Raw genomic sequence first — 27,168 nt, 5'->3', positions numbered from 1 at the left:
GGATTGTGAAAGGAAGAGTAAAACCAGGATGGTTGAAGAGGCTGGATTGAATTAGGAGTTTTAGGAAGAAAAGGAACTCATGATACCAGCACAGTGATGAAGGATGCTATCAATTGAGGAGTAAGGTTGAGATAAAGGCAGCACTTGGGAATGGGAAGGGATAGGATCCAGAGCCTCAATAGAGAAAAGAGAAATTATATTTCTTCCTTTTGAGCTGGCAGGAAAAGATGAAAAGATAGGTATAGATATGGATATTGTGTATAGAGTGATATGTACACAGCTGGGGGATGTCGTCCTAAAGGAAAGTCTGGCCAGATGGTCTCAATCTCAATGTAATCCCAAGGTGAAGTCATTGTCTATAATATGGGGGTGGGTGGAAGTACTTGAGAGCACCAAGCAAATGTCGTTCTGGGACTATCTGTTTAGGAATGAGGAATTAGTGGGAAATGGGGAGAATGATTTCCCTTGCCCCCATATTCTGCGATGCCTCTTTTGTTTCAGGATCCAATATAACCATAGGTCTAACACAGGTCCTTTATCATCTGGGCTGTGACTATTCTGACGCCTCACCTCCTACCACCTTCCTCCTCTCCACTTGCCTCCTCTCTGTGCTCAATCCTTAGAACGTTTCCTCTTTGCTCAAAGAAACCTTTGTACAAGTCTTTGTGTCTGCCTGGCAATGCCCTACTTCATCTCCTTTCTTTGGGGAATCCCTTCGTATCCTCCAGGACCCACTCAAATGTCAGCCCGTCAAAAGCTTTCCTTGATTATCTTGGGGAGAGAAAGTCAATTCCTTTCCTCAGATGCTGCACAGAATCATGCTTAGAAAGATGAACTCTGCTGTCATGCAACCTGGGGTTAAGTTCAGGCTTTGCTATTTACTAGCCTTGTGTCCTTGGGCAAGTGATTGAACCTCTCTGTGTCTAGGTTTCCTTGACTTTAAAATGGAAATAATAATAATTGGACTCACCTCATTGAATTGTTATGAGGATTAAATAAATGAATATGTGGCAAACATTTAGAACAGAGAGGGCAGATGGTAGTTGGTATGAATGTGAACTATTATCATTTACCTATTTCTTTAGTCATGCAGTTTGTGTTAATTGCTTTTTCTATGCTCTTGTATGTCTCTGTCTATATTTCTCTATGAACAGCTACTGTACTGTAATGTTTTATCTTTCCCCTGAATTGTGAATTTTTACTGGGTAGGCTTCTGATCTTATTTTGGTTTTACACTGCCTGGCATGAAATAGGTATTCAGATGACTGATGGGCTGATTGCGAATTGTGGTTCAGATGAGTATGATTTACAATTGTTTACAAAATTTCTGTAGAATCTTGATTTGATTTTTCTAGCAACCCCACAAAGGAGACAGAAATAGCAGTGAATTTATTTTCCAATAAATTTGCAAAATGTATCAATTCTGTTCTGTTTTATTTTACAATTTTACATTACAAAATATGCAGAAATGTTCTTGTTAACTAAGTCAAACATGATTAGAAAAGAAGTGAGCATAATGAGCCTGTAGGAAGAAATCACAACCTTTTGAAGTGTACCTGTTTTTGTACAACAATTGAGAGAAAATATCCATGTCTTTCAAAAGTTAAGTAAAAAATATATTAACTTTTGTATTTTTTTCAATTGCTTGAATGCAAGGACTATTATTTTGTCAACCAATAGTATGTCCTCTTAAGATCATAATAGGGTTTCCAACATTTATTTAAAATCTTCTTCAGACCTTAAGCTTATTAGTGGACTGTAGTTTATTCACCAGATTGCTTTGAAAAAAAAAAACAACAACTGAAGATTAATGAAAATATTTCCAAAATACAATTTGTGTAAATGGTGATGATCAGGCTGAGCAGACTCGTTCTTGGCAGTCTTTGACTGCTCATGGAAATTACATAATAATGGTAACAAAGTAATTAGTGAAGTGTAGCATTGTGACATACAATATGCTACATTATAAACACATCATAAAAATGTTACCATAAAGTTGTGTGGTTTTCTTTATTAGTTTTTTTTTGGTTAGTTCTTCATATTTCAGTTATTTAAATGGTGTAGAGTAGTGCAATTGACATCAACAAACTCAGAAACATAGTTTCTTTTAGTCCTATGGGAAGAAAATCGAAATACAAATGAGCTTACTTAATAATTACTTGCATAAAGTAGTGTGATAATGCATCATGATATTCTCTTGCTTCTGCTTTTGGTTTAATTGCTAAGGGACATGAAATCTTTTCTTTTCCTTTTAAACCATCAAGGTTTGGTAAATTATCCATTCACTGAGTATTTTAATCTAACACAGCATGTCCCTCCAACAAATATTTTAGTTAGTAATGAAAGTGGATTAATCCCGAACCATAGAATAGGAAAAAAAAAATCTGATATTGGGCTCCTGAAAGGCACACAGGGCATAGCTGGTGACATAATTGCCACCATAAGTACTTCTGAGGATCTCCTTGAATGGGGAGATGGGTGCAAGTTCATTATGCCCCCCCTTTAAATCATGGTGGTTTCTAATAGTTTTGTCCATGCACTCCAATTAATTTTTTGGTATTTTGTTGTTGATTGTTTGCTTTTATGTTGACTACCTTAAGTAACTACCTGTAGGAACTTTGGTTTTCCCTATGAGTGAGATGGGAAGGTATTGGGGGGTTTTCAGTAAAGTCATTGCAAGATCTAACTTTATAGGATTGCTCTGGCCTCTGTGTTGAGAATAGATGGAAGGGAGGCAAGGTGGAAGCAGTGAGGCCCAGTTAATAGACACTCATCTGTGTGTAAGATGGTGGTGGCTTGGAGTAAGGTGATAGAGTGGAAGCAGTGAGAAGTAGTTGGGTTCTGGCTAAATTCTGAAGGAGGAATCAACAGGGTTTGTTGGTGCATGTACTTGGGTGTGAAAGATGGGGGTCAAGCATTACTAAGCTGAACAACTGCAAGGATGGAATTGCCAGGATTAATTTATCAGATAGGTGAGGAGAGCAAGGTGTGGAGAGCAGAATTTGAGGCAATGACAAACAAAGTGCTTTTGATATTTCATGCTGCTCTTCCCCTGCTAGCCCCTGAATGCTCCTGAACCTGGGCTCTCTCCCCATCCACCTCATGTCCCAGGTATGTATCTCAGACTTTCTTTTAGAGCTCTGCTAATCTTCGCATCCTACTCTGTGTCCTTGGAAAGTGATCCAAAGGTGATGGCTTGGCCAGTGTCTTGTCTGGAAGGTTCCTGAGAGTCTTCAGTCAGTTGAGATCCAGGTGGGAAGGTTAGTGAAGAGTTTGGGTGGTCACTTTTCACTTCCCCTGCTCATAAACTTGGGTAATGGTGGTTGATTCTTGGAAGCTATTTTGTTTTTTATAGCAATGGGTTATGCTGTCATGAAGGAAACAATAATTAGCAGTCTGCATAGTTAAATATACAGTATGAGATATTGTAAATACATCACAAAGTTGTTGCTGAGAGGGGTTGTTGAGGCATGTCATTCAAAATCCTGGTTCCAATGGGAGGTCCTCCCTTTTGATTCATAAGCGCTGTCTTAGTTTAATAGGCTGGGTCAGAGCTTTGTAACATTTACTCTGCATATGAATCACATGGGGATGGGACCTTTTTAAAAGGCTGGTTCTGATTAAGTTGGTCTTGTAGAGGATGGAGGACTGACAGTCTGCATTTCAAACATTAATCTTAGGTGAACATGCTGCTGCTGGTGGTCTAAGGACCAGGCTTTTCAGTCGCGTGGTCCTTGTTGAATTTCTGGAGTCTATTCAAATAGGTGTTGATGTTCCTACCAAAGATCCACGTGCCTCTCTACTCAGTGACCTGGGCGTGGGAGAATGGATGGGATTTGATGAGTGGAGAGCAGTGTGAAGGCTATGGTGGAGCCTAGTGGACCTAGGAGAAGGGGAAGGAGGCAAAAGAGAGGAACAGAGGTAGAAATGAGCACATGCCTCTAACTGTCTGGTACCTATTCCCATCTCCAGCGTTGGGAGTCTAGCGAATTGAATTTGATCAGACTCCATCTTGGAGGATTTTGATTAATAGGCTGACTTGGGACTGTTAAATCAACGATACTTGAAATTTTTTAGTGGCTGTGCAGCACATGCAACATCATTTTAAATACTACATGGGCGTGTTTGGTTGTCCATGGGCCACCAGTAGTTTCTTATAATCCGAATAGTTATGTTACCTTCTATTTATGGTAGGAGTTTAGGCGTCTGCTTTTCTCACCAGTCTCAGATCTTTCAGCGCGCAGTGGTCATGTCTCCTTTGACTCTCGGCCCTGCTCTTCACCATCGCGCAATAAATAGAGGGGCCTGGATTAGCTGAGCCAGAGATTCTGTAATAAATGTGGCTACACTACCTTGGGTTCTCAATGTTAGCACCATCTGCACTAAATTATAATACTTATAACAAAAATATAAAAACCTGGAAAAAACCTTTCCAAAGCCTTCGAATTCCTTCTTCATGCCTGGGGGTTAGTTTTTATGGAGAATATTAATGACGTTTTGAGAATGTAAATAGGACTAATAGATTCAGGAAAGAAAATGCTAAGGTATTTGATATCTGTGTTCCCTCACTTCCTCCCTCCCTTCCTTCCTTTCTTTTTTCCAGGCAGCACATTATATTGGCTTGTGAATTGCCTTTCTAGTGGGAGTGGTAATGAGGATATTTTGTAATAGAATTTGAACTTTAGCTTATACGGAAGAGTTGGGAACACTTTGTTTCCATAGACTGCTCTTTAAAAACAAACAAACAAACAAAAAATTTTGTTTCATTTTCCTGATGATTAAACTAATATGTATTAATTGTAGAAAGTTTTAGGAACAGGGGAAATTTTAAAGAAAAAAATAAGAATCACACCTGATTCCCACCATGAAGAGATAACATGTTGCTTGCTATATTGTGCGTGCTCGTGTGTGTGTATGTGTGTGTGTGTGTGTGTGTTAATGTCTTTGTCTTGTTTTGGAAGCAGGATAATGAATTGGGAAGTATTCTTTCCTCTTCAATTATCTGGAAGAGTTTGTGGAGAATTGCATTATTCCTTCCTAACTATTTGGTATAATTTACCAGGTAAACCTTCTGGGTGTGGCATTTTCTTTTGGGAAGGTTATTTCTTTGTTGAGTGAACATTGATTGTGTCTATCAAGGAATTTATCCAGTTGATCTAAATTGGTGAACCTTTTGCCACAAATTTATACTATTCCCTTGTTATCCTTTTAATGTCTATAGACTATGTAATGGTATCATCTCTGTCATTCCTGATGTTGATAATCTGGGTCTTTCTTTTTTGTCTAAAAACCAAAAGTTATCAGTTTTATTAGCTAAATATTTATCAACTTGGCTGGAGGTTTATCATTTTATTGATCTCTAAAAAACAGCTCATGAGTTCATTGATTTTTCTCTATTGCTTTTTGGTTTTCTACTTGATTGATTTCAACTCTGGTATATAATATTTCTCCCCTTTTTTTTACTTAATTTGCTTAATATGGTAGCAGAATTGATTTGAGACCTTTTTTTCTGATACATGTTCTGTGTTATACATTTTCTCCAAATAGTGCTTTAGTGACTTTTAGTGACTTTTCCATACATTTATACAGAGGGTGCCAAAAAAAATGTATGCACATTTTAAGAAAGGAAAAAACTCTATTAAAATTGTAATACTCAATATATACCGATAACAAAAGATGAATACAAGTCATGTGTCTACATTTTTTTTGGCACCCCCGGTATATTGCCATATTATTTTGTTGCCGGAGGCTCTCGGGTATGTCCTGAGGCAGACTTAACCTGGAGCAGAAACCAGATTCTTGTCTTTCCCCATGAAAGAATTCAAGAAAGACAGAAGAAGGAAAGCACAGGAGTTTATTGAAGCACACGTCAGAAGGAAATGAGGGCAAACTCCAAGGTTGCATTGCCCTGAGGAATTCCTGACCAGTGATTTTTACCTCCCTTAGGGCCTGGCTCCTCCCCGTAGGCGGGACCCTCCGTTTCCCACTCTTTTGTCCTTATTTGGTTCCTCCAGAACTGTCGTGGTGTCAGATGCATGATGAGAGTCACAGTCACTGCAATGGAAGTGACATTATAATGACATAAAGATCAGGTCCTGGTCGTGGATACTGGCTCTGTAGGACAAAACTTGTTCTTATTTTTCTCTAGTTGCAGGTGTTGGATACAATTTCTTGAGAAACTGTAGCTAGGGAGGTGCCTCATGTTGTATCCTGAAGGGGGTCATTTTCCTAAGCTACTATCTATCCTGCCTCACTTTCACTACAAAATACATTCTAATTTCTTTTGAGTTCTTCTTCAATTGATGGGTTGTTTAGAATTGTGTTACTTAGTTTTAAATTATTTGGGAATTTTTTTCCAGAGATATTTCTGTTGTTAGTTTCTGATTCTGTCGTGGTCAGATACAATACATTTTATGAATTGAATTTTTTTAAGTGTGTGGAGTCTATTTTTAAAATTTTTTTTATTTTTCAATTACAGTTGATATACAATATTACATTAGTTTCAGGTGTACAACATAGTGATTAGACATTTATATGCCTTATGAAGTGATCATCCCAATAATCTAGTAAACATCTGGCACCATACATGGTTATTACAATATTGACTATATTCTCTATGCTGCACTGCAGACCCCATGAATACCTTGTAACTACCAATTTGCACATCTTAATCCCTTTCTCTTTTTTACCCTCCACCCCCAAACCCCTCCCCACCTGGCAACCCTCAAAATGTTCTCTGTGTCTGTGAGTTTTGTTTACTTTGTCCATTTAATTTGTTCTTTAGATTTAATATATAAGTGAAATTATATGGCATTTGTCTTTCTCTGCCTGACTTCATCCACTCAGTGTAATACCCTCTAGGTCCATCCGTGTTGTTGCAGATGGCAAGATTTTTTTTAATGGCTGAGTAATATTCCATTTTCTTCTTTATCCAGTGATCCATTGATGGTTACCTAGGTTGTCTCCATATTTTGGCTGTTGTAAATAATGCTGCAATGAACATATGTGTGCATATGTCCCTTTGAAATAGTATTTTGTGGGGGGTTTTTTGGATAAATACTTAGAAGTGAGATAACTGGGTCTTTTTTTCTCTCTTGAGATATCCTTTGTTTTAAAGTCTATTTTGTGTGGTATAAGTATTGCTACCCCAGATTTTTTGTTTGTTTGTTTCCAGTTTCATGAAATATCTTTTACCATCCCTTTACTTTCAGTCTATGTGTGTCTTTTGATCTGAAGTGAGTCTCGTGAAGGCAGCATGTGAAAGGGTCTTGTTTTCTTATCCATTCAGCCACTCTATGACTTTTGAGCCGAGCCTTTAATCCATTTACATTTAGAGTAATTGTTGATAGATATGTAGTCATTGCCGTTTTATTGTATTTTTTATCTTTTATCATCATCGTCTTCTTTAAAAAGTTCCTTTAACATTTCTTGTAATACTGGTTTGGTGATGATGAACTCCTTTAGCTTTCTTGTGTGGGAAATTTGTTATCTGTTCTTCAATTCTAAATGATAGCTTTGCTGGGTATTTGTTGTAGGTCCTTGCTTTTCATTACTTTGAATATTTTATGCCAGTCGCTTCTGGCCTGCAAAGTTTCTGTTCAGAAATTAGCTGACAGTGTTATGGGGGCTCGCTTGTAAGTGACTAACTACCTTTCTCTTGCTGTCTTTGAGATTCTTTCTTTGTCTTTAACAGTTGGCATTTTAATTATAATGTGTCTTGGTGTGGGCCTCATTGGATTCATCTTGTTTGGGACTCTTGGTGCTTACTGGGCTTGTATGTCTATTTTCTTTGTCATGTCAGGGAAGTTTTCTGTCATTATATCTTCAGATAGGTTTTCAGTCCCTTGCTGTTTCTCTTCATCTTCTGGTACTCCTGTGATGCAAATGGTGGTACGCATGGTGTTGTCCCAGAGGTCCCTTAAACTATGCTTTTTTTTTTTTTTTGGATTCCTTTTTCTTTTTGTTATTCTGAATGAATGTTTTCCATTGCCTTATCTTCCAAGGTGCTGATTTGATTTTCTGCTTCATCTAATCTACTGTTGATTCCCTCTAATGTAGTTTTCATTTCAGTGATTGTATTCTTCATTTCAGACTGGTTCTTTTTTGTGTTTTCTATCTCCATTTTCATGTTTCCTATTTCTTTATCAAAGTTCTCCCTGAGGTCATTGAGCATCCTTCTAACCAGTGTTTTGAACTCTGCATCTGATAGCCTGCTCATCTCCATTTGGTTAAGTAGTTTTTCTCAATCTTTGTTTGGATCTTTCATTTGGGATCTGTTTCTTTTTCTCTCCACTTTGGCTGTCTTCTTATGTTTGATTCTGTTTATTAAGTATAGATGCTATGTCACTCGGGTTTGGTAAACTGGCCTTAAGTAATAGGTGTTCTGTGGGGCCCAGTGGCATAGTCTCCTTTGTCACCTGAGCCAGATGCTCCAGGTGAGTCCTGTGTGGGGCTTGTGTGTGCCTTGGTATTATAGTTGAAACTTGGTTGTTGTTGGAACATCAACAGGAGGGATTGACCCTCAGGCTGATTGGTTGTGAGGACTGGCTGTGACTACAGTGGAGGAGCTGTTTTGCAGGGGCTGACCCTATGGAGCAGGATTCACTTTAGCAGGGCTCTGTGTATGATGTTTGTTGATGTGGTTGGGTGGTGCTCTGGCATAGACTGAAGCTGGACCCTGGATGTGTTGGTTCTGGGGCCTCTTGGGAGGGGCTCTGGTGCAGGCCCAAGTCCGCTGCTGCCTATTGTGCCACTTGGTATGAGCTACCAAGTGATCTGCAGATGGTTGCCATTTGTGCTGGGCTTGGAGGTTCCTGGAGAGGCTAAGCTGCGAACTGAGGCTGGCTGTCGCTAGTACTGGCCTTGGAGTTACTTAGTAAGAGGCATGGAGCACACCGAGGCCAGATGCTGCTTGTTTGGGGTTTGTGAACCTTTGAGAGTTTTAGTAAAGTTTGCAGCATGAGCCAAGACAGGCCATTTGTATGGAAAAGCCACTGGAAGCATCTTGGGTAGGCATGCAAGTTGGGTGGGGCAGAGTCTTGGAATCACCAGTGTGGGGTGAACAGTGTTAGCCAGGTTGATGGAGACTCAGATAGTCAGACACGGCACCCACCTAATTCTGCATGCTGGGTGGTGGGAGGGCTCAACAAAGGAACAATGGTTTTTTTGCCAGCTCTTCTGTCTGGGAGAAAAGTGCCCTTCCAGCCCTCACCCTGCAGCCAAACAGTTCAGTTCCTACTTATATGTCCCTGGTGCCTTTCGAGTTGCAGCCGCAGAACTGGAGCTCAGATCAAGTGAGTCCATCTGCAGATGGCTCTGTGCACTGGTGCTTTAAGAGGAATGCCTGGGACTCTAGCTGCATTTTGCCTCACTCATCAACATTCTTGGCTTTCACAGCCAGGAGTTGTGGGGACTTCTCTTCCTGGCACTGGAACCCTGAGCTGGGGAGCCTGATGTGGGTCTGGGACCTCTCATTCCTCATATGGACACTGTGCTGCCAAGAGATGCCTCCCAGTTTTTAACCATTACATGTGGATGTGGGACCAGCCCATTCAGCTTGTCTGTCCCTCTTACAAGTCTTGAGGTGGCTTCCTTATATGTTATTAGTTGTGGGACTTCTGTTCAGCTGGACTTTAGGCAATTTTCAGTGATGGTTGTTCTGTAGTTCAGTTGAGTTTTGTGGTGGTTGTGGGTGGTGGCAAGCATAGTCACCTACTCTGCCATCTTGACTTGAAGCTCTGAGATGGAATTTTCTGACCAGGAATTGGTCTATCTCAATAAATGTTCACTGTGGACTTAAGAAAGAAAATCTGTATTCTGCTATTCTAGGGTGGAGGATCTAGAAATGTCAATTAAGTCAATTTAGTTGATAGTGTTGTTCAAGTTTTCTTTATCCTTATTGATTTTCTGTCTGCTTGTTCTATCAGTTTTGAAAGAGAGATATTAAATTTCTGACTCTATTTGTGAGTTTGTCTATTTCTTCTTGCAGCTCTATCTGTTTTGGCTGATATATTCTGAAGCTTTTTTTTAAAATTAGGTGTAAAAATGTTTAAGATCGTTATGTCTTCCTGATGAGCTAAACCGTTTGTATATATGAAATAACTCTTTCTGTTCTTGGTACCGTTATTTCCCCCAAAATAAGACCTAGCCAGACCATCAGCTCTAATGCGTCTTTTGGAGCAAAATTTAATATAAGACCTGGCCTTATTTTTAATATAATATAAGACCAGGTATAATATAATATAATATGATATAATATAACATAATACCGGATAATATATAAGACCGGGTCTTATATAATTTTTTCTCCAAAAGATGCATTAGAGATGATTGTCTGGCTAAGTCTTATTTTCGGGGAAACATGGTATTATTCTTTGTTCTAAAAGTCTTTGTGTGTGTGTGTGTGTGTGTGTGTGTGTGTGTGTGTGTGTCTGATATTATAATAACCACTCCAGCTTTCTTTTGATTAGTTTTAGCACAGTATGTATTATTCTGTTCTTCTATTTTAACCTATTTTATCTTCATATAATGTGCATTTCTTGTAGGCTTCACATCTTTGGGTTTTGCCTTTTTCTCCAATCTGACAATGTCTATCTTTTAATTGGAGATGTATCGGCCATTTATACTTAGTGCACTTATTGATTTGGTTATAAATCTGTAATATTGCTATTTGCTTTTTATTTATTCCACCTCTTCCTTATTTCCTTTTCCTCTTTTTTCTTTTGCCCTTTACATTGTTAGAATATTTTTTATGGTTCCATTTTATCTCCTTTCTTTGCTATTATATATAGTTTTTTTTATTTTACTATTTTAGAGTTGCTTTAGGGTTTGCAGTATGCATATTTACCTGGCATATTGCAGATGTTCAACAAATATTTATTGAATGAACACATGAATGCCCTGGTGCCTAGGCCAAAGGGCTGCTGAGATCCGGATGCATCAAGAATGGCCATCATCGGTGTGAGGTCGGAGGGATAGTGGATGGGGGGAGGGGGGTTCACAGTGTGAGGGATATAAATGATGAACGTCTAAGTATTACCTTGTCTTGTACACCTGAAACTAATACATTAAAATAAAATTAAAAAAAAACTCAACAGAAAAAAAGAAAAAAGAATGGCCATCAATCCTGTGCTGTCACCGTTTATTCTTTTCCAGCTTTTCCCCCCTCTTTTACACTATGTTATTATGGGTATTGGCTTTAGTTTTTCTGTCTTAATGTTAGTGTCTTGCAGAGAGGGTTCTGCGTCCTCCCCTTCTCTGCCCTCTTAAGGTTTTAACAAATGGATACTTGATCCTTAGGTTATGCTTTAGGTAGGCTTTGTTTTGAAAGTGTGTGGATTGGATCCTTAGGATGAAAGAGTTGTGGCCTTGACTTATCATGGCTAAACCCAAAACAGAACATCCTCATCGGGAAGAAAATGGTTTTAAATGTATTAAATAGGAAAAAAATCCTTCAACAAAATGGTCTAATTTTAAGATTAGCTGATCTACGCAAAGCTACACATGGAAAGAAAATTCAGACATAACAGATTTTTCCCATTTTTGGAATGCCACCAGTTATTTCAAGGCTCTTGAATTAAAAAATAAAAAGTCACAGTGCTTCCTGGTTAAAAAGAAAAAACATTTATGCTCTCTTTTTCTTTTCTGTTTTTTGTGTTTTTTTTTTTTTCCTAGCAAGTAACGGGCAGAAGCTTTGGTGATAAAGATTTTCGGACAGGGTTAGAAAATGGAATCCTTCTCTGCGAGTAAGTATATCCTGTATTCAGTTGCTTTTTAGTCAAGAAAAATTATTAATGCTATTCGGTTTGTCTGTAAAACTTCCAGTGGTTTGTTTTGAATTTATTCACAGTTTGAATCTGAAATTCAAAAAAAAAAAATCACTGAGCTAAGCAGTAAACATAAGTGAGTGATCAGTTGGGAGTGGTGAGCACTGTGGCAATTTCAAAGTAGATAAAGGACTATCTGGTAGCTGCTGCTCAGCTCCAGCCAACTTTTGCAATGTAAGATTCGGGCCCAGGTAATTGGAAGGATGTGGACCAAATTGTGGCAAAAGTAGCACTTTTTTCCCTTCTAACCACCCCCTCCCCCCAAACAAAAGCAGCCTGTGCCAAATGCAAACAGTGCTTCTATTTGCCAGGTAATATTCCTCAATGGACCTGCTTTCCTGAAGTAGTTTGAATATATTTAATTTGTGCTGTCGGCAAAAGCACATGTGAACAATAATTGCAGTGTTTAATTTTTATGTTTTGAACCTGGCATTTTTCAGAGTGCTGCTGTGATGATGGATTCAAGAGCTTTCTGTGAAATAGTCTGAACACAGTTAAGCTAGAACCTTAATACTTACAGGTGATAGACCTAAACTTCAAATCAAGATTTCCAACTTTTAATTTATTTAATAGATTCTGTAATTTAGTACTGATTTTTGTCTCATTGAGGTAAAATGTATACACATGAAATGCACAGCTCCTAAGTATGCAATATGATGGGTTTTGAAATTTTCATATGTGCATGTAACCTACACCCTGATGAAGGTATACAACAGAAAGTTCCCTCGTCCTTTCCTAATCAATCTCCACCACCTGTATTAAAGCACTGTTTCGATTACTCTCAGCATAACATCTATTTTATGTCATCTGGACTTTATGTGAATAGAGACAAACTGTATGTACTCAAATTTTGGCAACTTTCAGAATATTGCTTAGGACCCACCAATGTTGTTGAAAGGGTGTTACCACCCCAAAGTCTGTATGCTCGGCACTTTGTTTCAAAAGGCCAAAACTCAAAACATCCCAATTTGGAGTAAGGAAAGGTTTATTGATTGAGAAGTCGCCGACCAAAAAGATAGGAGACCCATTCCTCAAATCCATATTAAGAAAGCAGACTTCAGGCTTCTTGTCTGTCTAGGGAAGGTGAAACGGGAGGGTCCATTTTTGTAAAAACTCAGGTCCCAAACAAAATTCCTTCCATGATTACATGTCTAAAGCAGGGGCTTTTAGCCTGAAGGCCATGGAAACAAGGCTGCGTTGAACAGGATTGAGTCAGAGTGACCGAGCATTTCACTCTGTGACAAGAGCTTAAGTTTTGGAGCCTGAGAACTAGATACTTGGGTCCTTACTTCATCCCTTAAGTATGTTAACCTCCTCTAGTCTTTTTTTTTTCCTCTTTAAAATGGTTATGACTCTTGCCTGTTTCATAAACTTGTTGTGAATTTCCACAGGATCATGTGGATAAGGTGCCTTAAAAATTACATTTGCTGTACAAATGTATTATAGATGATTATGCAGCACCTTTCAACACATTTCACATCAGCGTCTTCATATTTTGTTTTCAATGCCTGTCTTTCTTCAAAGAGAAATTTACATGCCCTGATTGCTGTTTCCATACCTTCCTTCCTACGGTCTCTCCCCTGTTATATTTACTTCCCTCACCACCTTTTTTCCTTTATTAAATCTCAATCAGAGCTTATCTCATAGGTGAACCATAATTAGTTTAGTATCTCACCAGAGACAATCCCAGACAGGCTCCTAACACTTCCCTCTTATTCGAGCCCCTGCTTCTCCAATGATTCTACGTTTACCAGACTAGCCAGAATATGATCTAATTTATGTCCGCAATGTTCTCTGGACTCTATTAAAGTGGATCTTTGGTACCAGTTTTTGTCTGCCTAACAATGGCATCCACCTTTCCACTGTGTCCCACGAATAAATCTGTCAGGGAGTAGTATCGCCTGCTTTTGTTTGGATTGAGCAGGCTTGTCTGAAGGCAAGGCTCTGGATCTAGAGACATTTGCACATACAGATCTTGTTTCTTACCCCGATGAAGATTTTGCATTAGAGAAGGAATACTTTCACATGTGCAGTGGCCCTCACTATCCATGGGCTTTTTACAAACACGTTAATGAATGTTAGGTCTAGGGGAGGAAAAGTGGGGTTGAGGTCCAGGCTAAGGTTAGGAAATAATGTGGTTAGACAATCCAGAGCCATAGATTATAGCAGGGGCCCTTTAACTAAGCAAAGGGCTTGGACTGTCTACGGTCTGAGGGTGAAACGGAGGAAACTGGCCAACATGTGGACAAATGTTACTGTCTGGTAGGTAGGGCAAAACTCAAGACAGGTGTTATGGTCTAAGTCCTCTAACCACGGAGGATTCGATACACTGGTGTATTTGAAGGACTCTGAGGACCCGGGTCCATCCTGGCTTCCCGGTGAGACTGCAGTTGGCAGCCTGGCAAAGAGTTTCCTAAGGGGGAATGAACTGCATCAGTAGCCTGAGGCAAGGAAAGCCAGTAGCATGAGTACCAGCCAGGGCCTTGGTGAGAAAGCTGCGTCAGCAGCCAGAGAAACCAGAGGCAAACAAATGTCTAAGGACTAGATCCACAGAGCAATGAGAAACGTAAACATGACGGAGGAGTTACATGCACTGAAGGTTGGGAACAGTGGAGGAAGAAGATTTCCCTCTCCTTTTTAGCCAGGGGTGAGGGCATGGCTAGGTTTGATCTGACCATATTGGGCTGCTGCACACGGAGGTTAGCAGGTATGTATTCTGGGACTTTTATCCGGAAACAACCTGGCCAGCAGGTGGACTTGCACTGTTCCAGGCATGGGGTTGGTTGGTGGCAGGGGTCTGAAAGGCAGGAAACTCACTTTCGGGGTTCTCAGGAAAGTGAGAGATCTCAGGCAATGGACCCATACAGGTCTTAAATACCTGTCTTTGGAGAGCAGCTGAGAACGCCTAAGGCTGTGCCGCTCTCTAGAACCAGAGAGAGTTTCTTGGGTGCTGGTGATGAAGGAGTTCTAAGTCATAACCACTTCTCATATAACAACATTTAAAAGTATAAGACGTCTATCATTTCAAATTCAGAAAACTAGCAATTCAGCTCTTCTGAGGCTGGGCTTTCATAACATACAGTTCTATTTTTAACAATTATTGGGGCTTTTCAACTTTGTTTTATTCAAAGTAGAAGCCAGTTTGTCGTGTAACACTTACAAGCCCAGCTGAATATTACGTGAACAGCATCAGTGAACTCTTCCTGTTGTTTAAAAAAACCCTCATCGTTTTGTCTGAATTGAATTGGCTCTAAATGTTCATTGCAACTATGGAGGGACACCATGCTCTGTGTTCGCTAAAAATTTCCTGAGTTGTTCACGAGTCTGAAGAAAATTCCTAGTTCTCCTCAAACTAAAGGGCATCTTCTGGGAGTGGGTTCTGATTTTCTTCTTATCAGCTCGGTTCCACACTTCCCTGTGGCCTATAAGGACTATTATCATACCCATTTTACAAAGAAAGTAACTGAGGCACAGAGAATTACACAACTTGGCTAAGGTTATACTGATAAGAAAGATTTAAATTCAGAAGTCTGATTTCTTAGCTTTTGCTGTTACCCACTCTCCTGTGTCCAGATTTGGGATTTTAATGGGTGAGAAAAGAGGTGGTGGGGTAGTAGTGAAATGGAATTGGTGCCAGAAAACCTAGAGTTGGGGGGAGAAGGGCAGTACAGAGGATAGACACTGAGCTGGTGGTCTGGGAAAAATGTAAGCATCAAGGGCCTGGTGGGCTCTCGAACAACAAGAAGGCAAGTCCAGTAAGAGTGAGGGCATGAGAGGATAGGACACTGGTCAGCGCAGCACGTAGGTTTCAGTGTTCTTAGGTGGGGCCGTCAAAACTAGATGGAGACAAATAAAAGTAGTGGACATGTGCTAAAAACTACAGCTACGGGAGAGAGAAAAGACTGGCACCCACAGGCAGCATATAAGATGGAAACTGAGTAGCCTCCAAAGCACCCTGGGGGCTCTTTTACTTTGACAGTAAAGTGCAGTACTTATGGCTTCGCACATGCACCCCTGAGTGTACAGAAATACTTCTGCATAAATATATAGCTACAGGAATAGCAAATGTGAACTAGACTGCACGTACCAAACAGAATTGTACTAGATGTGTTTTTGCTATCATCAGCTCTCTCTGCCTCTGTTGCTTTTGCCAGGTGTGCGTAGTTGTTTTGGAGGTTAAATGTGCAAATGACGTAAGCCCTCCACTGAGCGTTAAGTGAAAGGTCGGGGGTCAAAGTGTGACAAAGCTGCCAACATGCGACAAGTGCCGTGCTGTTAGAAATGTTACTTGCATACCATGTCATGTCCTTGCAGACTTCAGGGGTTAAGAGGAAGGCTGCAAAGAGCCATTCCCTCAGGAAGCTGCTCCTACTACAGAACCGCTGATGTCACTCGTCTACTGCCCTGCACCCAAGTCCGACTGTTTGGAAATAATTCCAGAAAGGAAAGTTTCTGACCTGTTTTTCTGATTGTGACTTTAGTATTTAGATATAATTCTATGGAATTCCACCTATATCAGGGGGTGGAAAATTGACCTATTTTTGTGCTAGCCTTCCTTCTTGCTACGAATGGCTTTTACATTTTGAGAAGGTTGTAAATCAAAGAAGAGTTTGTATGTGGATCATAGAGCCTAAAATGTTTGCTATCTGGTCCTTAACAGATAAAGTTTGCCAGCCCATAGGACTATGGAATTCATCTTAGATGCAACTTGTTTACCCTCATAAAGTTAAGTCTTTGAGTTTGGGCAGTGCAAAAATGCTATTTGGGTGCATCACAAAACTTTTTAAAAGGTTTTTCTCCGGAGTTTCTTTACAAGTCCCCCCACACACCCCCACCCCATCTTTCATTTTGAAAAATTATAGAAAGGTTACTTATAGAAAAGTTACAAAACTGCTGCAAGGATTGCCCATGTACCCTGCAACTAGACGCAGTTATTATCATTTTGCTATATGTGCTTTACATATGTTATATAGTATATAACAAAAGCCAGTTCCCTTCTATGAGAGAGCAGAATGGAAAGTGAATGGATATGGATTTGGGAACCCTTAGGTGGAATGCTATGAAATTGTTGTATTAGAAGACCAAATCAGTCAGAAAATGCAATTTCTATCTAGTGGATAGTCCAGATCTTAGATTTGCCTTCTGGGTATCCTTACGAGTTACCTAATCTCCCCGAGCACCAGTTTTTCTCATCTATAAAAACAGATATAATTGTACCTAATTCACAGGAGTGTTCTGAGTGTTAAATGAATTGGTAATATGGATAAAACTCTTTGTTTAGTGCTTGAAACATAGCAGGCACTCAAATGTTAACTTTTCTCCCTTTGTCTATGAAATGGGGAATCTCTATCTCGTAAGATCCCTCAGAGATGCCACTGAGAGAGTACTATAAAGGGTTCGGCAGTGTCTGGCACTTGTTGGCACTCGGGATCACTAGCTGTTCTCATTATTATTGTTGGAAAGAGACCCAAAGTCAATTATGAATATGACACAGCCAATGTAATCTGTGTCACTGTGCTCCCATCAGCTCTCTCCCTAGGGCTGCCAACAAGCCACAGGATGAGCGAATCGGGATTTTACTTTCTAGCTTCTCTTGCCTCGCCTGTGATCAAAAACTGGGCAATAAAGTCTGGGTCCCTTACAAACTTGGTCATCTGTGAATAATGAGCTTTGGCTGGCAGAACTTGAGGTTTAGAATGATTGTTTTGAAAACAGTAACCTTGACCTCAGTGGTGATGTCATTTCCTCCTGCTCCCTGCAGTCTATTGTGGTTTCTTCCTCTGGGAAGCTGTTCCAGCACCCTCCAGGCAGAGTTGCTAGATTCTTCTCTTGCTTCTAAGTACCTTTGCTACCTCTGTGCTAGCTTCACCTCTCTGTCCCATGTCTGCTTCCTGTGCCAGATCGAAAGCTTCCTGAAGACCCTTCTATTTATCTTTGAATTTCCCTCACGAGACACTGGTCTATCACATAATATATTTATTACAAACCCTTGTTGAATAAATTGAGGCTAGTAGTAAGATTTCTATCTAGACTACCTTACCTTACCTAATCATCACTGACCTTACCTTTCTCCCAGTTTTAGCTGTCATCATCATTATTATTATCCTCTGCCTCTATCCCCTCTCCTTCTCTCCTCTCCTCTCCTCTCCTCTCCTCTCCTCTCCTCTCCTCTCCTCTCCTCTCCTCTCCTCTCCTCTCCTCTCCTCTCCTCTCCTCTCCTCACCTCTCCTCTCCTCTCCTCTCCTCCTCTTCCTCTCCCTCTCTCTCGTCTCTCTCTCTCTCTCTCTCTCTCTCTCTCTCTCTCTCTCTCTGTCTCTCTTTCTCTCTCTCTCTCTCTCTGTCTCTCTCTCTCACACACACACACAATTTTACATAAAGAATGGACCCATTCCTAAAGATTCGGAGGTCAAGGGATGGAAGTATCTGTTTTCTTTATGTGTAAGATGCTCCATTACAGCTTCATCTTTTTAGGAGTTATAGAGGTGAATTTATGCGATTGTTCTGCAGACACATTTTCATGGAATATGAATTCCGAGTATGTTAGTCTGCAAATAAGTGATGAATAAAGAATGTCTTAGTGGATTTTTGTCTCAGTTCTTACGTTGCTGAAATGATTTTCTGAAGATAAGAAATCCGTTGGCAAACACTTGTTTATATCATCGCTGATGAATGAGCTGCGTATTCTAAGAAGGAGGGTTTGTCTTGGATTCTTGTCCTGATTTCAGCATGAGCTGTGGTGTGCCACCGATATGTACTAGTCTCTAGGACAGATTGGGAGTTCATGGCGTAGCTTTGCATGGAGACATTTTGTCATACTGAGGACTTGTTGGATATTGACCATGTTCTGTGCAGCCCCAAATTAGGCACCGAGGGGCATAAAAAGGAAATTCAAGGCTTGATCCCCGATATTCAAGAGTTTTATAATGTGCTTGGGGATTGAACACACACAAAGCAGTTGTTACAGTGTAAACCAGTGTATGAAAAAAGTGACCAAGATTTAATTGCCAGTATTCAATAAGTTAAACAAGGGAAGATTTTTTTATAGCTTGGGAGAGAGTTACTGGGGAGATGTTACGTCACGTGAATTTAACTTAAGCAGACAATAGGGTGAGGGAAAGAGAAGGGCATCCTACACAGGGACAAGAGCAGAAGGAAAGGTTTGGGGTGCATATGCTGTGTTTGGGGTGCATATGCTGTGTTTAGCATACATACAGGAGATCTGCCTAACAGTGGGGAGAGCTTCTCTTCTTCAACCAACTATCCTTTTCAATAACCCACTTACAAGTGTGGTAAGTTACTAGAATGTCTAGTACACTATGCAATAAAATCATGTAACAGGAGTGCCCTGAACAGATCTGGAATCTAAATCCTAGCTCTGTATGGGATATAAACCTCAGGTTCCCTTGAGGAAATGACATGTAGGTGGAGACCCGAATGAAGAGTAGAAATTAGCCAAGAAAGGGGAAAGGGAGATGAAAGTAGAGAGGAAGTATGTTGTAGACTGAAAGAATAGTGTATTTGAAATTCATAAGACAGAAAGAAGTTTGTACATATTGGAGAAATTGAAGAAACTTGTTTGGTCAAAATGTAGAAAGCGGGACAATGGTGAGAGATGAAGGTAGGTGGAGAGAAGAATTAGGCAGGGGCAAGATTGTTCAGGTCCTTCCAAAACAATGGAAATGAGAAGAATTTTGAAGAAATCAACGTGACTTGGTCAGGCACAGAGTATAGATGAATGAAAGAAAAGAGTAAAATAAAATTTCAGTGTTTCAGTTGTTAAAAAGAAACAGGAAGGGGCCCTTGCTGCTGACTGAAAAGTGTCCTTTATTTCTTAGGAGAGGTCATGATTTCAGTTTGAGCAGGGTGAGTTTGGAATATACACAGCCCATGAGGGCCTGGAACTTATGGATAAGATGATGGATGTAACTTATTTATGTTGGGTTTGCCAGCCATCAAGGCTGGACATCAAGGTCAAGCTGTGAGATATGAAAGATCACATCAAGAAAGAACAACAGAACAAGGTCTCAGTTTGAGGAAGTCTCCACCCTGGGTCACAAAGGGGCTGTCAGAGAGATGAGAGAAAACCAGGAAGTGTGGTGTCATGGAAACCAAGGGAGCTAAGACTTTTGAGAAGCTGGAGGTCACCTGTATCGCATAGCTCTGGCAGCGGTCAGCTTGGGCAAGGCCTCAGAAAAGGCCTGCCACACTGGTAGAGGGAGGCACTGGAGACTTAATAGCCATCTCTGAGAAGTGCCAGTCAACTGATCATGATACAGCCTAATTGTTTTAGGTCTGGCTCAGGTTTTTGCATCATTTCAATGGGCTATTCTAAAGAGACCTTATCTAACATAAATTGCACATGCAATATTTTCCTCAACTATTGAAAAAGAAATGAGATTAGTCTGACCCAATGTCTTATATAATTTGTCTTTCAAATGAGACACTTTAGAGAGTGAAAGGGGGGTATTAACCAGCTGAGATGCTGGAAATCTGTGATTGTCCTTGGCTAACCGGGATGTCTGGTCACTACAGTGGTTGGAGACTTCAGACTAGTGCCTTCTGATCACCATTGCTTTGTTCAGTGTTCACAAACCCATCCCTATTTAATCTTCTCAGCAATGCTGGGGGGTGTGCAATCTAGAGCAGATCTTCCCACCCCCCTTTGTAGATGATTAGATGGAGACCCAAGGTGGTAGAACCCATTGTGTCTTTGAACTCTTTGTCTAGAGCTCTTTCTCTAACCCAGATGCTCACTCATATCTCAGCAAACTTGGGTCCTTTTGCCCTTACTGATTTTGGCTTTCACAGGCTTGGCAGGAATTTGATAGGCCTTCTATGTAGGGTTCTCCCTTGTCTTTCTGCCAAATCACAATTGGCCTCTCTGACTTGGCCTCGGTCCAGCTCTTTGGCACCAAGACTCATTAAGCTTTTAAGTTCAACTGAGGACATTTCAACCCACTCTTTTAGAAAAAGATCTCCAGTGAAAAGCTGCTTTTTGTTTGAAGATTGGCCTGGCTTAGGTGGGGACTTAAGCAAGAACTACATATCCCCAACAGCCTTCTGTTAGGAAAGATGAAAACAGATGAAGAACATTGAAGGCGAATTGGTAGGACTCATGATGACCAGAATGGACTCCCAGTGTTGCCTTTTCTTTTTCTTTTTCTTTTTTTTTTTTGAGTCCTCGCCAAATAAACAGCCCTTGGTTCCTATTCAAAAGGAGGATTTTTAGCACAGTGTGTATATGTGTATGTGTGTGGGGATGTTAGTTCTCATTCAAATTGCACTTTAGCATCAATTACAAGAGTCTACACAAGACTCTTGTGTGAATTTGAAACAGTCTCAGACTCATTCATCTTTGCAAATATTATAGAATCCTTGTTACAATTTCTTTTTTCAGCACGTAGTAGTACATGACCTAGACCAAGTAGGGCAATTATAGAGTATATTTTGATGCTTCCAAAAAATGTGTTTGAAACTTAATTTTAGCATAAGTATTATTCAGAAACCACTTACCTCAAAATGTGCAACAAAACCACTTCCCTCAAAATGGGTGATTTCCTTCACCCTATCAATCTGTGTCTTCATTATATTAAACTACTGCTCATTTAAATCATAGGCTTAATCTCTTTCCTCCTGAACAAATTTAGTACACATTTATTAGAATGATCAATTGACTTTAAAAAAAAAAAAAAAGAATAGCATGTTTAAATATGGGCTGTTTGTGTGGTAGAGGAGAAACTGGCCTACCCCATTGCCTGCCTGTGGAGTTACATACTGGATTAGGATTTGCTTGCATTTGAGAGGATTTAGTAGCTGCCTAATTGTATCTCTTTAATAATTCAGTTTTTGATTGTCTCTACTGGGCTGCCATCTGGGTGGGCTGGCTTCCCACAATGAAGTGTGCAAAATTCCTGCCTCAAGTGTTCCATTCTAAATGTTTCCCTTGGTTTCCCACAGGAGAGGACCTTTTCCTAAATAGCCCATCAGGGACCCAGTTTATAAATGATTTGTTTTTCAAGTTAACTATGCAGAAATACTTTCCTCTTTATATTAAGGGGAAGAAGAAAGAGTGAATGAAAAGACAAATAGAAAGTTGAAACTCTATGGCTGAGTGATTAACTCCAGTGCCTGCCTTTCCTTATGTCACTATAAACTGTGTTTCGAGTCAAATATTCCCAAATATGGCTTAATGGTGCTTGGTGTCCCTTGTCACAAGACAGGACATGATTCAAGTTCCTTTGCCTATAACCTGGTGTCCCTCATAGTCTGGGAGCAGTGTTTCTATTTGGTTTATCTGAACCATCCCTTTGCACTGGCCACAGAAAGTGATTATTGTTCCTTTAATTCTCTTTGTGTTGCTCTACCTTTGTGCCTTTGCTGTATTTCTTTCCAGCATTTGGGGTGCTCACTTCACTGTTCATTTCCATCTCCCTAAATCCTAAACTCACATAGTGGGCACCTTTTCCTGCACTAAGGTAGCCTCTACCTGCATCCTGAATTCAGTGCTTTCTTCCTTCTTTTAGTGCCCATGGCACTAATAACCATACGTCCTGAGGTGGAGGCCACAGCCTTGATTTCAAGTGCTGTCTCTTGTTTCTGGTTTGAAAGTATTTTGGCTTTGTCTAGAGCAAGTAATTTGTCTCGCACATGGGACTACTCTTGAGGTTGTATGTTTTAACTTTTTATTAGATTATAAATTCCTGGACATAGTGACAGTGACTCACCCATTTTTTCCATGCCTAACAGTGTTTGCATGTGGCTGGAATATAGTAAATTTTGGAAGAATGGGAACAAGAGAGATTATTACAAATTGAAAAATTTTGAAATCATTAATGTGCTGTAACTAATCAATAAATGTGTATAAATAATGCTATATTAATTCAAAGTGGATTATAGACCTAAATGTAATAGCTACAACTATACAATTCTTAAAATAAAATGCAGAGTATATTTTTGTGGCCTTGGATGAAACAATTGTTTCCTGCATATAACATCAAAAGTATAAATGACAAAAGAAAAAATAGGTAAATAGGACTGTATCAAAATTGAAAGCTTTTGTCCTCCAAATGATACTATCTCCCAACCCACAGAATGGGAGAAATATGATGATATTTGCATATATCTGAGAAAAAACTTGTATCTGGAACACATAAAGAACCCTCATAACTCAATAATAAAAACATAAACAATCCAATTGAAATGGCCAAAGATATCTGAATAGATATTTCTCTAAAGAAAATATAAAAATTGCCAATAAGCATATGAAAAAATGCTATACATCATTAGTCTAAAGAAATGCAAACCAAAAACCTCAATGAGATTTTTACTCACTAGAATGGCTATAATTAAAAAGGGAGACAGTAAGTGTGGCAAGGATGTGGAGAAATTGGAACTTTCATATATTGCTGGTTAGAATTTAAAATGGTACAACCACTTTGGTAAACACTTTGGCTGTTCCTCAAAAGGTTAAACGTTAAGTTACTGTATGACCCAGCAATTATAGTTCTCGGTACATATACAACAGAAATGAAAATATATGCCCCAGAAAACTTGTATACAAATGTTCATTATAGCAATATTCATAATAGCTCAATGATAGAAACAACCCAAATGACTATCGCTGATGAATGGAATGATAAAATGTGGTATATTCATACAATGCAATAGTATTTGGCCATAAAAAGGAATTATACTAAGTGAAAGAGCCCAGTCACAAAAGACTGCATATTATATAATCCTATTTATGTGAAATATCCAGAATAGGCAACTCTATAGAGACAGAACATAGATTAGGGGTTATTTAGGGTTAGGGGTTGTGGATGGGTGAGATTTGGAGTTAAAGCTAATGGGTATGGGATTTCCTTCAGAGTGAAAGAAAACTAAAATTAATTTGCAGTGCTTGTTGCATAATCCTGTGAATTTGCAAAAAAAAAAAAAATCAGATTCTACACTTTCAGTGGGATGAACTACATGTAAATTATATCTCAAGCTGTTAAAACATACACACACACACACACACACACACACATTATGGTATTAAAAATTTTGTTTCAAGGTGTTTAAAATACCCTCTAGAAGACTCACTCCAAATGTCATTCAGTGCGTTTCTAGATGTACTAGTATCATATTGTAATGTGCTGCCAGTATTTTAGAACTTCACTGAAGAGAACATGCTATACATTAATTATATTTTGTCTAGTTCCAAAAAAGATATAAAGAGAATTATAAAATTAAAACTGAAAATCAAAGTCACGTTTATTAAAGTCAGAAAGCATAACATTAGACAAAGAAAGGCCATGAAATGGGGTAATGAGGAGTCTACATTGCTTAAATACCACAGTTTTCCTTAATGTAAAGCTCCTTTTTTACCACAGATAAAAAGACTTTGCTTTTAGTTTCATTCTTTCCTTGTCAGAGCTTTTGTTTCGAGAACACATTTTCCATTCCTCTGAATAAGTCTGCATTTTGTATTTCCTCTGCATACCCAGTAAAGTAGAATAATATGTGCTGCCCACAGGGAAGTAGCTATGCTGTCCCCCCCAGCCGCCTTCTTGTGTGTGTCATGTGGTACATCAGAAGAAGAACCCAGAGACTTTACTGCCTTCTTCAGGGCCAAGCAGCTCCCACCTGTCCTTTAGAGAGGAGCAGGTGACCCTATCCATTCCTAACTTCATCCTACAGACCAACAGAAATTTAATGAAATAACAGTAATTGATGGGAAAGAGCTAGAAGCCTGTCAGATGATCCTTATATGGTGTGGTTTCTTGAAGCCACCTTTGGTCTTGGTGCTGAGAAACTGGTTCAGATGTGATTCACAACAACAACCATTGCAAAATTGTTTATGCACCTAAAGTTCATTGCAATTCATAACTCATGTTTTAGGGGAGAGGTCCAAGATGGCAGAGTAGATAAACACTGCCTGCTTCCTTTAGTGAACAAATTAAAATTACAACGAAATTATAGAACCATCTTAATTCTAGCTGAACAGAAGTTTTGTAACTAAGGATATAAAGAAGGCATGTTGAGACTGGTAGGAGGGGTGGAGATGCGAAAGGGGCTAGCCCTGAACCTCCACGTGGTGGTTGAAAATTGGGAAGGATAACTCAGCCATAGAGGTTCCCTATGGAGCAGCCTCACACCAAGCTCTCCAGCCCGGAGTACTGGTGCTCGGAGAAGGAACCTACACAACATCTGGCTGTGAAAAACAGTGGGGATTCTGACCATCTGGGTGGGATGGAAGGCTGCGGGGAACCCAGATGTCCTCGTGAAGTGTATGTGTAGTCAGAAGTGAAGAATATAATAACTGAAATGCAGAATGCACTTGAAAGAATCACCAGCAGATGAGATGAAGAAGAGGATCAAATCAACGATTTGGAAGACAGGGTATCAGAAAACACTCAATTAGAACAGCAAAAAGAATCCAAACAAATGAGGATAGTTTAAGAGACTCTGGGACAACATCAAACAAAACAACATTTGCATCGTAGGGGCACCAGAAGGAGAAGAGAGAAAGCAAGGGACAGAGAAGCTATTTTAATAAATAATGACTGAAAACTGTCCTAACCTGGTGAAGGAAATAGACATAAAAGTCCAAAAAGCACAGAGATTGCCAACAAGATGAACACAAAGAGGCCCAGACCGAGACACATTGTAATTAAAATGGCAAAAGTTAAAGACAGGGCTGGCCCAGTGGCTCAGGCAGTTGGAGCTCCATGCTCCTAACTCCGAAGGCTGCCGGTTCTATTCCCACATGGGCCAGTGGGCTCTCAACCACAAGGTTGCTGGTTCAGTTCCTCGAGTCCCACAAGGGATGGTGGGCTCCGCCCCCTGCAACTAAGACTGAACATGGCACCTTGAGCTGAGCTGCCTCCCGTATGGCTCAATTGATTGGAACATGGGCTCTCAACCACAAGGTTGCCAGTTTGATTCCTCGACTTCCACAAGGGATGGTGGGCAGCGCTCCCTGCAACTAGCAACGGCAACTGGACCTGGATCTGAGTTGCGCCCTCCACAACTAAGACTGAAAAGACAACAATTTGACTTGGAAAAAAGTCCTGGAAGTACACACTGTTCTCCAATAAAGTCCTGTTCCCCTTCCCCAATAAAAAAAGAAAAAACAAGTTAAAGACAAAGAGAGAATCCTAAAAGCAGCAAGAGAAAGGCAACTAGTAACTTGTAAGGGAGCTCCCATTAGACTGTCATCTGATTTCTCAGCATAAACTTTGTAGGCCAGAGGGAATTGGCACAAAATATTCAACATGATGAAAAGTAAGGACCTGCAACCAAGGGTACTGTTCCCAGCAAAGCTACCATTTAAAATTGAAGGACAGATAAAGAATTTCCCAGACAAGGAAAAGCTAAAGGAATTCATCACCATCAAACCAGTATTACATGGAATGTTAGAGGGACTTCTTTAAGATGGAAAAAAAAATAGATCAAAATTAGGAATAATAAAATGGCAATAGCTACATATCTATGAACCATTACTTTCAATGTAAATGGATTAAAGGCTCCAATCAAAAGACATAGGAGGCATGAATGGATAAGAAAACAAAACCCTTATATACGAGGTGTGATCAAACAATGCGGTGAATGTTTAAAAAAAATTATTACAGTAAAAGACATATTGCCATTAATCCCCCTCAGAACACTCCCCCTTGCTTCCAACACACATATCCATCATTCTGGCCACTTTCTGAAGCAGTTCTGGAAGTTCTCTTTCATGAGCTTCTTTAGTTGCCCTGCCGCGGTTGCCTTGATGTCCTGAATCATTTTGACTTTGGGGAAGAGCCTGACATCGCATGGTGCCAGATCCGATGAATAAGGTGAATGAGGATGCACTGTAAAGTTTTTATTTGACAGAAATTTATGAGAAGCAATGTGTGACATGGAGCTTTGTCATGATGGAGGATGATTTACAGGACACTTTAAAACACACCTTCACTCAACCATAGCTCACACCTGACTGACTGCACCAAACAAGTTGAAACTTGTCACACACTGTTGCTAAGGTTCATTGTGCTGCTTCCCATGTTGAAGATCCCTGCTCTTCTATTGGGTGGCACTCAGCAGCAGCATTCACCATATTTTGTGATCACAACAGAATGGCTCCATGTCACACATCATTTCTGGTACGGCAATTTGTGCCAAATGAATGGTGTGTACTTATCCACCTTATTCACTGTGGCACTGTGTGACTCATTCACGTATGGCACTGTGTGACTTCTGGCTCTTCCCCAAAGTCAAAACGGTCATGACAGGTAAACGTTTTGAATTGATTCAGGATTTCGAGGCAGCCATGACAGCGCAACTAATAGACAGTCACGAAAGAGGACTTCCAGAA

General features: G+C 39.9%; 1 protein-coding gene across 18 annotated transcripts in view; it reads left to right on the top strand.

Annotated features, from left to right (window-relative positions):
• The window catches only part of LIMCH1 (LIM and calponin homology domains 1), a 352,720-nt gene that overhangs the window by 136,125 nt on the left and 189,427 nt on the right, over positions 1 to 27,168 (top strand). For 15 of the 18 annotated variants that reach the window (XM_081061235.1, XM_081061234.1, XM_081061258.1 and 12 more), the window contains exon 2: positions 11,674 to 11,744. The exons of the other annotated variants lie outside the window; for them this stretch is intronic. In XM_081061235.1, coding sequence (XP_080917361.1) covers positions 11,674 to 11,744 — 71 coding nt within the window. The remainder of the gene's footprint in view (positions 1 to 11,673; positions 11,745 to 27,168) is intronic. 18 annotated transcript variants of the gene reach the window in all.

The sequence above is a fragment of the Rhinolophus hipposideros genome, assembly GCF_964194185.1.
Source record: "Rhinolophus hipposideros genome assembly, chromosome: 1".
NCBI classification, from domain to species: domain Eukaryota; kingdom Metazoa; phylum Chordata; class Mammalia; order Chiroptera; family Rhinolophidae; genus Rhinolophus; species Rhinolophus hipposideros.
Note: the sequence above shows the minus strand (reverse complement) of the source record. Positions and strands in the feature narration are given on the sequence as shown.